The sequence below is a fragment of the Procambarus clarkii genome, chromosome 4 (genome assembly GCF_040958095.1).
Source record: "Procambarus clarkii isolate CNS0578487 chromosome 4, FALCON_Pclarkii_2.0, whole genome shotgun sequence".
Classification (NCBI taxonomy): Eukaryota; Metazoa; Arthropoda; class Malacostraca; order Decapoda; family Cambaridae; genus Procambarus; species Procambarus clarkii.
Window position 1 is genome coordinate 42,609,662 of NC_091153.1, and position 17,506 is coordinate 42,627,167.

A 17,506-nucleotide genomic window follows, 5' to 3' on the forward strand; every position below is an offset into this window, starting at 1 on the left:
TAATAAACACATCTCATATGACAATGAAATAGAGCCATATGGACCATGCCACAGTAAGACGAGACACTGTCAACCTCCGTGTTCAAAACCATCTAAACAAGGGTTGAAAGACAATCGGCCCTCGTCTTACTGTGGGGTACATGCTTTCAAACAGTTATGTTTCTGTTAAGCTGAAAGTAGAAATTTGGTATCAATAAAGCTATGTGAATGTACTTCATGAGGGCCTTAAAAAAAAAATAACCTTGAGGGAAAGCAAAAATATGTTAATTAATAGGCATTAGTAGAGCAAAGCACAAAATATAACAAATACAGGGTTATAATGGTCTACTGCTACAGGTAGTAAGGTGTATAAGGATTTACAAAGGTGGTGGATATTGGTCATGGGGAGGTGCAACACAGGGCATACTCAATAACAGGAAAAAGGCTTTGGGAGAGAAGTGGAAAAAAATGCAAAATAATTCTTTTTTTTTTAATACCAATCATAAAGTAGGCATTCCAAAAATAAAATAATTTTCTGAATAACACCAGTTTCTATAGTTTCAATAATGCGAATTAAAATTTGGTTATTTTTTAATCATTTTAATCTCTCCTTTTGGCCACAGGTTAGTAGGACGTCAGGGAACTAATACTTACTACTTCCGGTGGTGTGGGTTTGGACTATAGGTGGGTTTTCCAAAACACCGTGCACTGTAATAGATGGGTAAAAAATACGGGAGTTAAACACAAATTACCAACTAGGGAGGATCATTTCCGCAACGATGACAAACAACCGGGTGGACTTACACTAAACAGGTGCCTGAGTGATCTAGACATACATGCCTCATGGGGGTCGGGGTTCTGGCTCTTCATGAAAGTACTTTAAAGAACTGCATTCTAATACTGCAGTTTGGAGGTATCTATATGGACTTATTAGAAAGGAGGAAGTGAAAAATATTTGCTTGCTAAAGCTTCTATGGATGGCTACAATCGTAATACCACTTGCTTTTATAGCAGCTTGTCAGTGAATGTTAGGTTGTATGAAACAACGTTCCCTAATTTTGATTTTCAAGTGCAGGTCATTATATTATATGTGTTATTTACAAACTAATTATCTAAAACCAAATGTTAAAAGCTACATATATCCCCTACCATATACATTAAAGCTACTCATACACTAAGCACATAACGCAGTGTTAAGGCGTAAGGTAGTAAGAACACGAAGGAAAAATGGCACACAAATGAATTGCAGAGATGCAATCTTGGACATCAAACAATAACAAATGCAAATGGACTTTTTGCAAAAAGCTTTTGCTTTATTAACACTAAGCCAAGACTTAAAACAGCAAATTTTCAGCCAGGAGTTGATAAAATGATGGGCTTCAATTACAGCCAGAACTAGAAGACAATTAAAGCAGGACTCCCTACAGGAGGCATGATGCAGGAGGCTACTGGTATGCACAGAAGGGCCAGGCATAAGACTTACACTTACTGAAGGTGACAATCAATCCTGGGAGGGTGATTGCAGGAGGGAGGGAAAGTGGGGCAAGTCAGAGTTTTAATTCTCCACAGCCAAGGATATTCACAAATAGGATCTTTGCCTTTGAAACCTTGGACTTCATTAACTTAGTTTCAAAATATTCATTTTGTATGGAAATCAAAAACAAAATTCTTAAAATAACATTAGGTTTCAAATGCATTCAAAGCACATGTTTCTCCTCATATACTGGGAGGCAAAAGTCATCAAACCCCAAATCTAGAGCACAAACTTTGGGGAAAATTGCATACTTTCATTATCTACTCAAAATACAGGGACACAGTTATAAAATAAACTGTTCCTCTGTTCAGCTACAAAGGAAGAGTGGGATTACAAATTGAGCTTTTTATCAACTTTTTATGCAGGGGAGAAAGGGTGTCGTGGTATCTGAGTGTGCAGGAGTTGTAATTCAGGCTATGAAAGTGTCAGGCAGTATGTACCAGCTTGATAATGATGCAAGGAGAGGTGTAAGGCAAGATGTGGGGGCTCCTGCAATACATGAGGCAAGTCCCCCCAACCATACTGTACAATTAAAAAGAGTAATGATAGGGGTGTAGCTTAAAACATGCGAACAAGCGCATGGGGTCTGAACGCTCAGCACAGGGGAGGAGCAGGAGCCTGGTGGGTGCTACACGTACTGTACACAGGAGATGTGTTTAGGATCCACGGGGTGAGATGCCCAGTTCTAAAGCAGGCAGGGTGTAACGCAGGATGACACAAGTTGGTGGTATCTGTTAGGTAAGTTTACTTTTGATTTCTAGAACAGATGTACTTGGAAAGAAAGAAAGAAAAAAAAGTTTCTGAAGTTGATATAAGAATGTACAACAAAATCAAACCTTGCAATTGTGAGCATATCTAATAAAATAATAAACTCTTCTTTACCTTATTTTTAGTCTAAAGATTAGGATAACAAAAAAAAAAATGCTTAAACTGAAAAAAAAAACAGAAAACACTTCATTCTCATTTGTCTTAAATTCCTAAGACCGAAAAAGAGTCTTACCTTCACCATTGCGGTATTCTAAGGTGTCACAGTCAGATGGCTGCTTCTTATTACATTCATCTGTGCCTCTGCTGAAAAATGGAAACATATCAAGTTTAGTTTAAGAGAGCAGCCCACCACTAGTCACATGCTAAGGAAACCAAATGCCTTTCATTAGTAAAATTGCCAGTAGGCATTTGTAGCCTCAGGAGTCAAGTTATGGAACAAAGTAAAAATGTTTAGTACTGTATTTGTGTAGCATATTATACAGTGATACAACTATGATAGAATGATACAACTAGCTAGAATACAGCTACTTTATTAAATAAAGCAGAAAACTCAAAATACTTTCAAGGAATCACTTATCTGTCAGGCTTCAAGGTGCATTAGCATTCCTGAGGAGAGCTAATGACTTTAAAATGATGTTTTGTTTGAAAAACACAATACAATATACAAAGGATAATGAGAGTGTACTGTAGATGATTTAGCCAAACTTCATACTTGTTAAACCTTTACACTAATTCAATTCAATTTCAAGAAGACATGTCAATTGTTAGTTTGACATATAACCTACTATGTGTGTGTAAGCTATACATTGCTGTATACATATGTATATAGAGTATCATATACAGTACAGGCATGTATGAAATTCACAGATTACAGATGATAATTTATTTTGTCAGGGACAGGAAGCCTGTGTAAATAAAATATATATATACTGTGTATATGTATGTGTATATATATGTATATATATATAAAATTTACATATAAGACAAATTTTACATGTAGTTAATGTTAATGTTATTGTAGCTGATTGGGAAATGTAGTTGTAGGTAAAAGTTCAACTATTTTCCCTAACTAGTTACTGGAGCACAATGTACAGTACAGAAATTGAACAGTGACAGTGGAACAACGTTGAACTATGTCACTGTTTGTCAGGAACTATGTCATCAATATTTGCAAGATTTTATCAGTGACTAAAAAATTATTGCTTCAAATACTCTATTGGTCTTGTAAGGTATTTTTTCTTATTAAGAGTACTTTAATTTTATCTTCAATGCTGTAAGTATATCTTCTTAAAAGGTCTTAAAAATATTTTAAATTTATATGTTAAATAATGTCAGAAAAAATATTATTTGGTTAAATATATATGGCAACCAATTGCCTTTTTAAATGTTAAAACATTAAAACAAATGCCTTAATAGACTAAAATAAAAAACACAATCCCCACCTTCTCAAGAACAGGAGTGTCATGATAACAATAACCGCAATCACGACAAACGCTCCCACTGTTGCTCCGACAATGATACGAACTTGCGTGTTGTCTTCGTCTCCAACATAAGCTGAAAAGTAACCCCGATATTTTCAACACACCATGTAGCACAAAATTGGAAATAACACTCCTTAATTCAAATAAAGCCAAATATTCCTAGAGAATTTCAATGCAATTTTATGTAACGATTAGAGTACAGGGGCAGTGCTATTTCAGCACACATATCAAAATTCCTATCAAAAATACATCTTATATACAGTGCTAGATGTACTGGGATAAAGAATCAAGCATGCTAATACTCATTTGAACACACAATATTATAAATTCATACAATATTTAATCTACAAGTCTCATTACTCAAATGTTCTGCTATTGTTTACCAATATTGGTATTTTACAGAATTTACCCGAGGGGCCACTAACACACTAGTGGCCTTAATGAGGACAGGAAGCTGGCAGCTTATCAAAGGTCCCCCATTTGTCCTGACGATTTTTTCATGCTGGATTTTAAAGTTCTGCAGAATTTTGGCATTTACAGGTTAGGCAGGTAAGCAATTTCTACGGGTGAAAAAGCATCCCTCGTTTTCAGTCCTACAATGTGTCTTGTTGAGCTTGAAATGATTGCTCCTTTTTTTTGTGTTATGTACATGTGAGCTTTTGAAGACGTTATCCAGATCAACGTCCTCCTAATACAGTATCCACTCAATTTAACGGACTCTTTTATACCGATCTGCCGGTATTAACGACCGGTTTGGGAGACCGGTATCTGGAGCCTGCTATACCGGTCTGCGGTCGATATTACCGACGGTCGGTATTGGGTTTGTTGTGGCATCAGCGTCCCCTCACATGGCGACCAGGCCACCAACCTGGATCGTCCAGAGTCATATATTAAATCTTAATTTTCTTTTAAAATGATTCACTTTAATGAAGAAAATTGTAAATTATTATTAATAAAATATTTTGAAACAGTTTTTATTAAGCAAAAGTCTTTGTTTTCTTATTAAATACCTTTTATAGTATAGGCACTAGGTATTTTTTTTCCCACGGACCTAGAATGTACTCCGCCGGGCCATGTGTTCCCATTGTTTACTGTGAACTCGCACGGCTAGCTTCAATTGTGAAGGATATTACTGTACTGTAATTGTGATCTTTTTAATTTACAAAATGCCAAAAGTTACCCAAAGGAAGCGCCTGACGGTTGCACAGAACCTGGAGTTAATTAAGAAACTTGATAAAGGATATTCTCATGCACGAGCAGCAGCAGAGTTTAACATCGGGAAAAGTACAGTAAGTGACATCAAGAAACAGAAGGATACTCTATTAAAATATGCCTGAAAATAAGTGTACATACAGTATGTACCCTGTATACAATATAAACAATATAAAACAAGCGCTGCAGAGGATGACGTAATCTTCACAGCTTCGTAATCTTCAGCTTCATTAAAAGTAAGTCAATTTACCAATTTTATTATAGTATTACAAGATATTAATTGTTTTTTTTCAACAAAAGCTACATATTAGTCTCTGCAAATGTATATTCTATCGTCAGCAGAGAATAGGTGAGCTCAAAATATTTCGTCTTGGCTAGCTCTCAGTGACAAGGCTCGATCGCCATTGTTATGGCATGGCCGCCACAGCCTGTGTTGTAACATTAAAAATACATTACCTGCACTGTTCAGGGTAAATCAAAACACATCTCTAAAATATTATTGAGAAAATATTAACTTGCTGATTGATACATGAAATATTTTGCAATACAAAGGAATGAATCAATTTTTTCCCACCCATCTGGGCTTGATCAGACCGTGTTCACACATCATCCATGCAGCAGCCAACAACTGGCTTAATCGTCGGTGTGGCACTAAATTGGAATGCAATTACACAATGAACTTTATTTAATTTTAGTTATACAGTATAAAATATATCCTACCTGAATGTTACTTGAAAAATTACCCGACCCGACTTAACTTTGGAAATAACGGAGCTCCGGAAATAATGACTAGGGCTCAGCCCCATATAGGCCGTTAAATTGAGTGGATACTGTAGTTCAGTACTGTAAACGTTTTGATGGGATCATCCTTATGTCTGGTTTGCAGTGTTGTTAGCCCTGTAGCCCTCAACATGTCCTGGTATGAGAGTTAACTTATTTCTGGAATGATCTTTGTTTCCCGGTGTTGAACTTTCTCCAATGAATGTGTCTTTCTGAAGATGAGGTCTCCATGCATGGATGCAATAATCCAGGTGGGAGCACACCAGAGATTTATAAAATTGAATGACTACCTTCTTTCCCTTCAAGTCAAAGGTGCGCTTAATTATAACTAACTTGCATGACTAACGTAATGTTAGTAATGTAAGTTACTAACTTAAGTAACTTAAGTTAGTCACCTTAGTAAGCTATGTTACTCACCTTGTGCCTTAAAATGTAATTTTCTTTATACGACTGAATACCTGTTCAGTTCAGCTAGAATTATAGCTATCTGTATAAATGTGCATAAAATTCATTACAAAAATAGCTTTAGAATTTCAAATTTTAATGATTTACTTGCGACCTGCTTCACTAGTAATCTCCTCTCACAACAAAGCCTGAGGCCAGACTAAATGCAATTATCTTACCAGTTCCTAAAAGCTGTCCTGTCTTCTTGTACACTGGCGCCGAGTATTCCCCCCAGCCATGAGTTGTCTTGGCACGGACCTGAAACCCATAGTCAGTCCTTTGCCGCAAGGAGACCAAAGAAGATTCTTCCTTTTTAGTCAATATACTAGACGAGTTGTTCTGAAGACCTCGGACATAATAACGTACCTGCAAAAATAATGCATTACAACTTGGTCATGGTAGAGGAATACAAACATGTACGGTACATTTTTAATCTTGGAATGCACATCAGTCTCCAAACTACCAAAGCTTGTAATAACATAAAAGTAATCCCAAAAATACCTACACATTTTTTCATCTTTGTATTAACCTTCTATTCTCTGTATTTCCATTTATACTTCTGGGAAGGTATGATACCCAGCCTCTTAATTTATGTTTGTGTTAACACTCTTAGAGCTCTCAATGTACTGTAAGTACATCCAACACAATCTTAGTTTTAAATTTATGCAAAAATTCCTACTAAATTTAAGGCAAATCCAAAAATCCTATTGCAAAGTAACGAATTCTATCGAGAACCAGACAGAATAAAGCCAATGTACCTCCATGTAATAAAGTCAATAAGGTGTGTACAGCATCAATATTTATGAGGTTTTATTTCATTACCAACACCACTTTCAAGTGGTGTAACCATGGCAATAAAGCCTATAAGCCATACTGGTAAAGAATGCAAACAATTTTTTTTTTAATTACTGTATTAATATTTGAATTTCAATACCTCTCCAAATGGGGTCTGATTATGAATGCAGATGATGAGTCACAATAACATGACTGAAGAAATAATGACAAAACCACACACCAGAGGATGAAGAAACGACGATGTTTCAGTCCGTCCAGGACCGTTAAGACGATTTAGATTGGAGAGAGGAGATTATAATCTCCCCTATCTCAGTCAACTTGATAATGGTCCAGGACGGATTGAAACGTCGTTCTTTCATCCTCTGGTGTGTGGTTTGGTCACCTGATTACGAATGTATACGAATGTACTCGAATATCGAGTAAATTAATAACCATGGATCATGTTCATAAACAATTACCTGCAGTAACTAACACCAGTGTTACTGTCACTTTACAATTTAAAATCTGATTAATTTCTAAGGTTACAGAACCGTTTAGCATTCCTTACCTCATACATTTCAATATCCGAGAACGGATCACTTGGGGCATCCCAAGCCAGGGAGATCTCGGTGCTCTTCACACTTGTAACACGAACATTGCTCACCATGGATGGCACTGCCAATTTACAAACAAGATTAACTTCATAAAACTAGTAAAGCAATGCATGATTTACAATATGGTGTAAATTCTTTAAAGGGGAAACTAATCATTACTGTACGGTATATACTGTAGTTAATTTAAGTACTGTATAGCACAACATTCATTGATACAGACCTGTACTGTTATATATTACATAATTTCCACTTGATATTTACATATATATTATATAATATACAGTATATATTGGAGTACCATTACACAGCTAATATAAAAACTATTTTAATCCCATTTTTCAAGTGAAAATTAATTGAAAATACACATGCAAATACTAAAATGAATTATAATTATATAATTAAGGTATACAAATATTATTTAAATTATACAAATACAGTATATATAATTATATAAAACAGTTGTAAATAAAAGTGATAGACCTAATTTAATCCCATAAAATGCTTGCCACTGTCTTGTGAAACTGAATATTTATATATTATTTACCAAACAATTACATTATTATGAGAAGTTTGGTAAACAACTTATCATTATGTCAAATCAGAAGAAAAAAGTTAGCTATGCAGTAAAAAAAAATACTCTTACACAACTGTACTTTATGATGCTCAAGTGGAAAAAAAAAAAAGGAAAATCAATTCCAATTCATTCTAGCTACAGGAAGGAGTCGAAGGATAAGAAAAAGTGAACTACAAGAAGGTTCACCCACCCTCAGCTTCGTTGCCAACCACCATAAAGCCACCTTGGTAAGGGAGAAGGAGAAGGGGGTCGTGTTACTAAGGGTTATATACACATGTCTCACACGACACTTATAAAAACGTACACAACACTGTTCAAACTGATGGCTATGGAATATTTACAAAAGGAGAGTGCGTCACAGTAAAGCTGTGTTTTATTACAAGTTATTTCACAATGACACTACAATTATTGACGTTTATGGGTTATCTCATGCAGCCTACAGGTTTCTGCTATATGTAAATTACGTACTGTACTTCACTGAAAAAATAAGACAATCGTAATGGATTTATATTTTTGCTATATAATATTATATCAAATATAATATTATATCTTAACATCAAATTATATATTATGTACTATTATGAAAGACTAAACAATTCTTTACTATCACATAAAACTTGCAAAACGTTGATATTGCCTAATAAAAACCTACCTGAAGCCTCCGTCGTGACTGTGATATCAACGTACTGGGGGTCTCGTGCTTGGTCTGAAACACCATTCTCTGCAAACACCTGAAATCTGTAGGTTGTGACGGGATTTAGGCCACTGATTGTAACTTGAGTGGCATTGAAACTCTCCTGAAATGGAAAAAAAATCATTACCTGTTGTTGTTGTTTTAGATTCAGCTGCTTGGAACCAAAAGTTGCAAGTAACACGGGCTATGGTGAGCCCGTAGTGGACTTACCTGGCACAGGAGCGGGGCAAGCAACACGGGCTATGGTGAGCCCGTAGTGGACTTACCTGGCACAGGAGCGGGGCAAGTAGCACGGGCTATGGTGAGCCCGTAGTGGACTTACCTGGCACAGGAGCGGGGCAAGTAGCACGGGCTATGGTGATCCCGTAGTGGACTTACCTGGCACAGGAGCGGGGCAAGTAACACGGGCTATGGTGAGCCCGTAGTGGACTTACCTGGCACAGGAGCGGGGCAAGCAACACGGGCTATGGTGAGCCCGTAGTGAACTTACCTGGCACAGGAGCGGGGCAAGCAACACGGGCTATGGTGAGCCCGTAGTGAACTTACCTGGCACATTTCCATTTTACAAACAACTTAAGTGTGTAATACTGTATAAGTTTATTATAGAACTTACAGGAAAGATATATTAAAATTTGTAATATCTCTTACAAATCAAAATTCAACCACTTACCCCCCTGATAAAAGATAAATATAATTGATTTATTTCAATATTTGACAATACTGTACTGTAATAAGGTTATTTTATTCAAGGGAATCCGAGTGTGGTTTTTTCACTTGGATCTTTGTGGAAGATCTTTTTCTATTATTTTTTGCTATAAATAATTACATTACACCAAACATACAACACATGGTTGTATGGGGCCCATATCTTAAGAAGCACATCAACAAACTGGAAAAGGTGCAAAGACATGCAACTAAATGGCTTCTGGAAGTGAAAGACAAGAGCTACGAAGAGAGGTTAGACCCATTAAATATGCCAAAAACTAGACGATAGAAGAAAAAGAGGGGAAATGATCACTACATACAAAATAGTAATGGGAATTGACAAAATTGATAAGGAAGAATTCCCGAGACCTGGAACTTCAAGAACAAGAGGTCATAACTTGAAGTTAACTAAACATCCAGCATGATCAACCAGGCTGTGGTTGCATCAGACTGCAAGCAGCCGCATCCAACAGCCTGGTTGACTAGAACCAGGAGGCCTGGTCGGAGACTGGGCCGTGGGGCCTTTGATTCCTAGAACCTCCACAAGGTATGTAGGTAAGGTAACAAAGCTACCAAAGAAATATAAGAAAGTTCACTTTGCAAATAGAGTGGTAGACGGTTGGAACAAGCGAGAAGGTAGTGGAGGCCAAAGCTGTCAGCAGTTTCAAAGTGTTATATAACAAAGTGATTGGAAGATGGGACACCATGAGCATAGCTCTCATCATGTAACTACAAGTAATTACATATTGCACATAGGCAAAACAAAGTCTCTAAACCTGTTGTATTCTCTCAAGTCAGATTTTATGTTCCCTACTCTGCTCTTCTCACACTATAGTATATGGGTGGTCGAACTTGCTTACTGTATGCGCCACAAATGATAAAGCTCAGATATTTTGAGAGCCGCAGGACATGAACAAAATTTACACTTGCGATTTTTTGTTTTTGTAACATACACATTTTGTTACAAAAATTTTACATAAATTAACAAAAGAATGCATTTGGCCAAGAGCAGAGTGTGGCTCACGAGGCGTGGTTTGGCCACTCTTGCTATAGTACTTACTAATATACTGTATATTCCTATCTAACTTAGGGTATCTGTGCATGGGGTTTAACCACTGCAGACTAACTCAAGCCCATCATCATTCAACAAAAATCAAAACTACTGTATAACAAATACTATCTTCACGTAACACACAGCCCCTGTTTAAATCGCTAAATATACTAAATATACACTCACTCCAAACATTCTCACGTGTTACACTTAAAAAACTGGTTATTAAATTTGTAATACTGTTTTGAAACTCTTCCTTGATAGATGTAAGAGATCCCATGAGCATCAAACAGAAATAAATATCTCTGCTATTCCTAAAGTTAGACTAAATCTGTGCAAACACTCCGTGCCAAATAAAGCGACCCGATATATGGAACTCGCTCCCCCCAATGAATACAAAAAAAATTCTCAACCTATATTTTATTCAAAAGTAGAATTATGAAATACTGTATAGTACCTAATTTCATCTTCATCGTATCCCACCTTGTGCTATCAACTCTCACAGTATCTTGTGCTACCGACTCGCACAGTACATTACAATGTAGAAATTCAACCTCATCACTGTTATCTTATTTTCTCTCTTCATACTGATGTTCATGTGAATTCAAATTCTGATATACAAATAAGTATAATGATGTAGCTATCATTATGCTTATTTCTTTCCTTAAGGACATGCCTAAAATGCTATGCGCACTAATGCTTTTGAAAGAATGTACTACTCAACCACCAGCGTATATACTTTAACAAACCATTGTATCTTCTTGTATATAAACAAATAAATAATACATTTGTTATACAGTATTTCACAGGTGTATTACTTACATCTGCTACCTGAGGCGGGCTGTACGAGACATGGCTCCCACAAGCATCACAGATGACTCGGTACAAGGTGTCGGTGCGTCCACCGTCATTCATAGGAGGATGCCAGGCAAGGATCACAGTGGCTTGGTCCACAAAATTTACTGTGATGTTCTGAGGCTTGCTTGGAGGACCTGTTAGAATAATTCAGGTAATTATACAATATATCAAAACAGACAGAAGTTTGTATATCTGAAAAATCTATATGCTAAGTAAAATTAAATACAGTATTGTATAACTCTCCAATTATGTCAAAGATAAGTGAGAACTGGTTACAAATTTACTGATAAAATGGAACTGCAAATTGCTTAGTCAAAATTATCAAAGTGGTGATGCCTAAGTTCATCACAAGTACAATACAAGGAGGCCTGATCAAGGATCGGGCCGCTGGGACGCTAAGCCCCAAAATCACCTCAAGAAGTACACATCTTCTCACCGACAATGGTGGTACAGTACATTGGTTTGATATGTTACCTGGAGTATACCTGAAATGGGCTCTGGGTGTTGTTCTACTTCTCATGTATGGCCCAGGACCAGGTTTGACATGATAACTTGGTCCACCTTACCTTGAGGCTACCTTGAGGTGCTTCTGGGGCTTAGCGTCCCGGAAGCTGTAAGCAACAGGCTGTTGCTTACCTACAGATACCTGGAGAGGGTTTCGGGATTTCTTCTACTTCCCGAGCCCAGCCTGAGGCCAGGCCTGGAGATTTACATAAACACTACACCCAGTTCATTCGGTACTTCTTGCAGGAACGTGTCTATTTTTCCTTGAACAAGTCCATATTTGTATCAGCAATATTTCCTGTTTGCTGGGAGGATACTGATAAGCTGTGGACCTCTGATATTCGTACAGTGTTCATTTCTATCTATGGCATCTCTCCTCTCCTCCAGGTATATTCTGCATTTTCTACTGTATCTTTCACTACAGTATGCTGTTATTTTACTGAGGAAATTTGGGATCTGCCCCTTCCAATATCTTCCATGTATGCATTATGATACCTATCTCGTGTCCTTTTTAGAATGACAGTACATTTTGAGAGCTTTGATATGGTCCCAATAATTTTGGTGCTTTATTTTATCTGTGTACAGTACTGTATATGTTCTCTAAAATTCCTTCTATTTTAGAAATCTCTCCTGCTCAGAAATGTTAAGTGAGTACTGAGCAGTGTTCAAGACAGGAAAGTACAAGTGATATGAATACTAGGAGCATTGTAGAAGAATTTCTAGATTTGAAAGTTGGGCACATTTCCTTTCACCTAATGCCTCTGTTCAATTAGCAATAAATAGGTACTTTGGATTTGGGCAACTGCTGTGGGGTTGCATCCTGGGAAAGGTCTTAGTTCAACCTCCTTGGGGGGGGGACTGTGATTCAAGCCTAAAGTATACATATACTCAGGTTTCCTGTCCCTAACAAAACGATTTATTAAATGATAATCATTATTCCCAGATCCTTTACAGTATTTGGTCGACTTACTCTTTGCATTCTGTTTGATAGAAAATTGAATATATAATGCCCTACTTTACCTGTTATTCCTACTGACCACATTTTGTGGGCTATCACTCCATGGTCACATTTATCAAATGCCTTTGCAAAGTATGCAAACTTTGATGATGTATGCTTTGCAAACTTTGATGGGTATGCACCCCATACCCATCTTGTGGGTGGTAGTGGAAAGAGTTACAGAGGCACATAATGGGCTTAGAGACTGAACCCCACCCACAATTCATTTGGCTAAGTAAGTTACAATCTTGATGAGCTAGTTACAAAATTCAGTATAAGTCGTCACATTGTTGATGTAACGACTTATACTGAATTTTGTAACTAGCTCATCAAGATTGTAACTTGCTTAGCTAAATGAATTGTGGAGTTCAGTCCCTGAGCCCATTATGAGCCTCTGTAACCCTTTCCACTACTGCCCACAAGATGGGTATGGGGTGCATAATAATTGAACTAAACTAAACTTTGCAAAGTCCTTGTATACTGTACCACAAACGCATTCTCTTTTTATTCTAATGCATCAGTGATTTTGTCATAGTGGTAGAGTAGCTGGAAAAGGCATGATCTTCCCGCTCTAAATCCATGTTGGCCTGGGTTGTGGAGGTCATTGGTCTCCATAAAAGTGGAGATCTGACTCCTGATCCCTCACTCAAATTGTTAGTTTCATGTTACTTTGCACTTCACTGGGCTCATGATTTGAGTATGTAGTATCTGAGATTGTAATGTTTCTGATTATTGCTTCATTGTTTGAGAAGATAGTACAAGTACCAAGTACTCTATGGTACCTGGTACTTGATTGTACTTATTGGCTCTTGAGTGCTGGCGGGAGAGATACATAATAATTTACATGTGGAAAATAGATATGAGACCAGAAGGTATGGCAGGATGTGCAGAATACCTTCGTTGAAGAGCAGTGGTACAATAGGTACTCTGAGAGAGAACTATCAACATCAGAGGCCCGAGACTGTTCAACACGCTTCCACTACACATAAGGGACATAACTGGCCGACCCCTCACAGTGTTCAAGAGAGAACTATCAACATCAGAGGCCCGAGACTGTTCAACACGCTTCCACTACACATAAGGGACATAACTGGCCGACCCCTCACAGTGTTCAAGAGAGAACTATCAACATCAGAGGCCCGAGACTGTTCAACACGCTTCCACTACACATAAGGGGCATAACTGGCCGACCCCTCACAGTGTTCAAGAGAGAACTTAATAAACACCTCCAAAGGATACCTGATCAACCAGGCTGTGACTCATACGTCAGACTGCGAGCAGCCGCGTCCAACAGCCTGGTTGACCAGTCCAGTAACCAGGAGGCCTTGGCGATAACCGGGCCGCAGGGACGCTAAGCTCCGAAACCATCACAAGGCAACCACAAGGTATTGGTACCATGTGGCAATTATTGATACCGAACAGAACTTAAGGGCATCCAACTGCACTTGGCGACATCCAAATGGTGTTAATCAACACCTAACTGAGGAGGTGGAATTGGCAGGGGGGGGGGGGTACTTACGGGTACAAGGCATGGCGCGGGGGTCACTGACTGCCCTGTAGTAGCCGGTGTCACACCTGCACTCCGAGGCACCAGCGTGGGGTGCGGCACTGTGGTCCGGACATGCCCGGCACTCTGCCGCTCCAACGCTGTCCTTGTACTTCAGAGGCGGGCACACTATTCACAAAAAAGCAAAACAAAAAAATACATTAATGTCTGTATACTCAAATTCCTAATGTGATTATTATTAACATCTTTATTGAGGAAATTTAATCGCTATATGAGTTGGATTTATTTCCTTTTTCTTAATGTACATTTTCAGAGGTAATGAATTGTAGAGAGAAATACAGGCCATCATTGCTCTTCCAGAAATTATATGATTGTAAATATACAACACAGCCAATATACATGTGAATGACAATACAAGTCATTCATACATACATACAAACAATAGTGCTTTACCTCAGATAAAAGAGGAGTCACTCCCCCATGGCTAATTCTAGGACCTATAATCTCTTATTATTATAAGTCAAATATATTTATGGGATCTTAGCTGTAAAATAAATTGATGTTATTTTACTGATGACATTATATATTGCAGGTTGAGGCTGCACTACACTTACCAATATGTTAAATAACTTACAATATTCTGTACCATAATATTCTGTACCATAAACGTTCTCTCGGTATAAACCCTGTGATTGTCACAGGGTTGTATGATACTGTATGATTGTCACAGCTGTAGGAACAACTTGCTGGAAGGTTAAACTGCTATGCCAAGTACAACACGGGCTCACCATAGCCCGTGCTACTTGGAACTTTGTTCCAGGTAGCGAATCTTTAACAACAACAACAGCCAAGTACATGACAAGGGCTTCCCTCAACGAGCTTCCTGCATCAAGTTAAAACGTTAAATACCTCTCATCTTCCACCTGCTAATACATCACATTTTTAACGGTTTGATGAATGTTAAAAATACGACCTATTAATAAAAATGAAAGCACCGTAATATAGACGTTATATGAGTATTGGCTAGGTAGATTGTACATCTTCACATCTTGCTGTCCAGAGAACATATTTATAGGTAAGCTTAGTAATGTAACATCGCTAGTTCTAAAGGAACAACCCATCCTTAGTCTATGTTCATTCCATCCAGCAGACGACCCCAAACACGCATTCATTAATTTTTAACATGCTGTTCATTCAAAATAGGAATGTTCTCAAATATAAATTAATATTCTTATATATTAGCATATTTAGACATTGGTTAGGTTAGTTGTTTAGTTTAGGTTCTGTTGGTTGATGTTGGTTGGTTGGTTAGTTCTGTTGGTTGATGTTGGTTGGTTGGTTAGTTCTGTTGGTTGATGTTGGTTGGTTGGTTAGTTCTGTTGGTTGGTTTAGGTTCTGTTGCCGATTATTTGTATCTGTAGTACGTGGGTGAACATTTACAGTGTTGTGGTTCGAACAAAAGTTGTCAGCGAAGCTCTATTCAAGGAAATATTTAAACGTCAACATTTGTGAGTCGTGTGTAAACAGTTTTTCATTCATATACAGGGGGGGGGGGGTTGGCTGGTGTATGGATTTCCTTTGGCCTTTGTTTATGAGGACGGCCTGAAGGGCAAGCTGCTCGTGAATCGAGCCCCAACCTCAGGAACCACACTACTTGAGAAGTTGTAGATATTTTTAAGGAGGCTGGTCTCTCAAATACGTGGGATGGTTCCTCAATTGAATTTACCTGAGGGCCGCCACCACCACACTAGTGGGCTCGATGAGGACAGGAAGCCAGCGGCTTGTCAAAGGTCCCCCCCCCTCCCTCCCATTTGGAGGAACGCTAGCTACAGATGTTTATAGGTTACTGAAGTGGTTAATTAGTAATTGAGTAAAAGGAAAATTGAAATGTCGTAGACAACTCCATGCACAAATTTAAAAGCATATTTGATATTAGACTAGAAGATTGGGCACCACTGCCTAAGACAATCGACAACGGGAAAGGTGGGGACCAAGAACTGAAACTCAATCCTTCAAGCACAGACGAGTGCGACTCGCACTGAAACAGCACCGCTGAATCAAAACTTAATTCGATTCCAATTGCATACAGTGAATTAAACCAAATTATAATTACATCGTGTGGTAGTTACGGGTCTAGAGTTAGACAAGAAGAGGACGATGATGAGGAAGATGGTCAGTGCAAGGGGACAGGGGATATGGAGAGGTAGGATAGTTTTTTTTTTCTACCACAAACGTGGCCACACATTTACAATGCTAACCAGCATATATACATTTTCTTCTGTCCTCCATGGACAGGGTTAGAGATGTGTTAAACATATAGTTCAAAGGTTTATTGAACAATCAACCACAGAAGGTGATTCGGGGTAGGATAGTGGCAGAGGAGAAACAGGATAGTGGATGGGGAGGATAGAGGATGTACTCACCTAATTGTAAGTAGGCTTGTGTAAGAGCGAGAGGAGGGAAGGGGGAACAGAGGGCACCTGATCCCTCAGAGGAATACCTTACATTAAGGTCACCTGCAGGTGGTTTCCGCGGATCAATGCCCCCTCTGCCCGGTCTCTGACCAGAGACAGCATTGATCCTCTGCGGCTCGCAGTCTCAGGCATGAACCACAACCCACTTGATCAGGGATCTTTGGAAGTGTTTATCAAGTTCCTTTTTGAACACCGTGGGAGCTCGACTACTTATGCCTCCTATGTTTAGATGGAGTGTTGAACAGTATTGGATCCTTGATGTTGATAAAACTGGCTTTTAGGTTCCCTTTGAATAACTAATTTTCAATAAGACTATTTTAGTCTTATTGCCGCGTCTTATTGCATCATAAGACTATTTTAGTCTTATTGCCGCGTCTTATTGCATCATAAGACTATTTTAGTCTTATTTAGACATTCTGCCGCGTCATCTAGTCGCCAAGGCAGTTGTGTATATGTGCAAATTTGGATCAAGTCGCTATAATATTTTCCACATGTAGATTATTACCGATATATATGTCTCTCATCACCTGTGTTCCAAAGATATACAGAGATTGAG

General features: G+C 38.2%; 1 protein-coding gene across 8 annotated transcripts in view; it reads right to left on the reverse strand.

The window, feature by feature from the left end:
• Positions 1 to 17,506, reverse strand: part of Eph (Eph receptor tyrosine kinase) — a 71,568-nt gene that overhangs the window by 21,381 nt on the left and 32,681 nt on the right. Inside the window, exons 4-13 of one of the 8 annotated variants that reach the window (XM_045732647.2) lie at positions 14,489 to 14,644; positions 11,433 to 11,602; positions 8,813 to 8,957; positions 8,351 to 8,383; positions 7,541 to 7,647; positions 6,378 to 6,564; positions 3,724 to 3,835; positions 2,514 to 2,581; positions 2,152 to 2,244; positions 634 to 687 (exon numbers count right to left, since the gene is read on the reverse strand). In XM_045732647.2, the coding sequence (XP_045588603.1) occupies positions 634 to 687; positions 2,152 to 2,244; positions 2,514 to 2,581; positions 3,724 to 3,835; positions 6,378 to 6,564; positions 7,541 to 7,647; positions 8,351 to 8,383; positions 8,813 to 8,957; positions 11,433 to 11,602; positions 14,489 to 14,644 (1,125 nt within the window). Of the gene's footprint in view, positions 1 to 633; positions 688 to 2,151; positions 2,245 to 2,513; positions 2,585 to 3,723; positions 3,836 to 6,377; positions 6,565 to 7,540; positions 7,648 to 8,350; positions 8,384 to 8,812; positions 8,958 to 11,432; positions 11,603 to 14,488; positions 14,645 to 17,506 lie in introns of all 8 variants that reach the window. The other 7 variants (XM_045732638.2, XM_069333979.1, XM_045732653.2 and 4 more) reach the window with 7 other exon arrangements.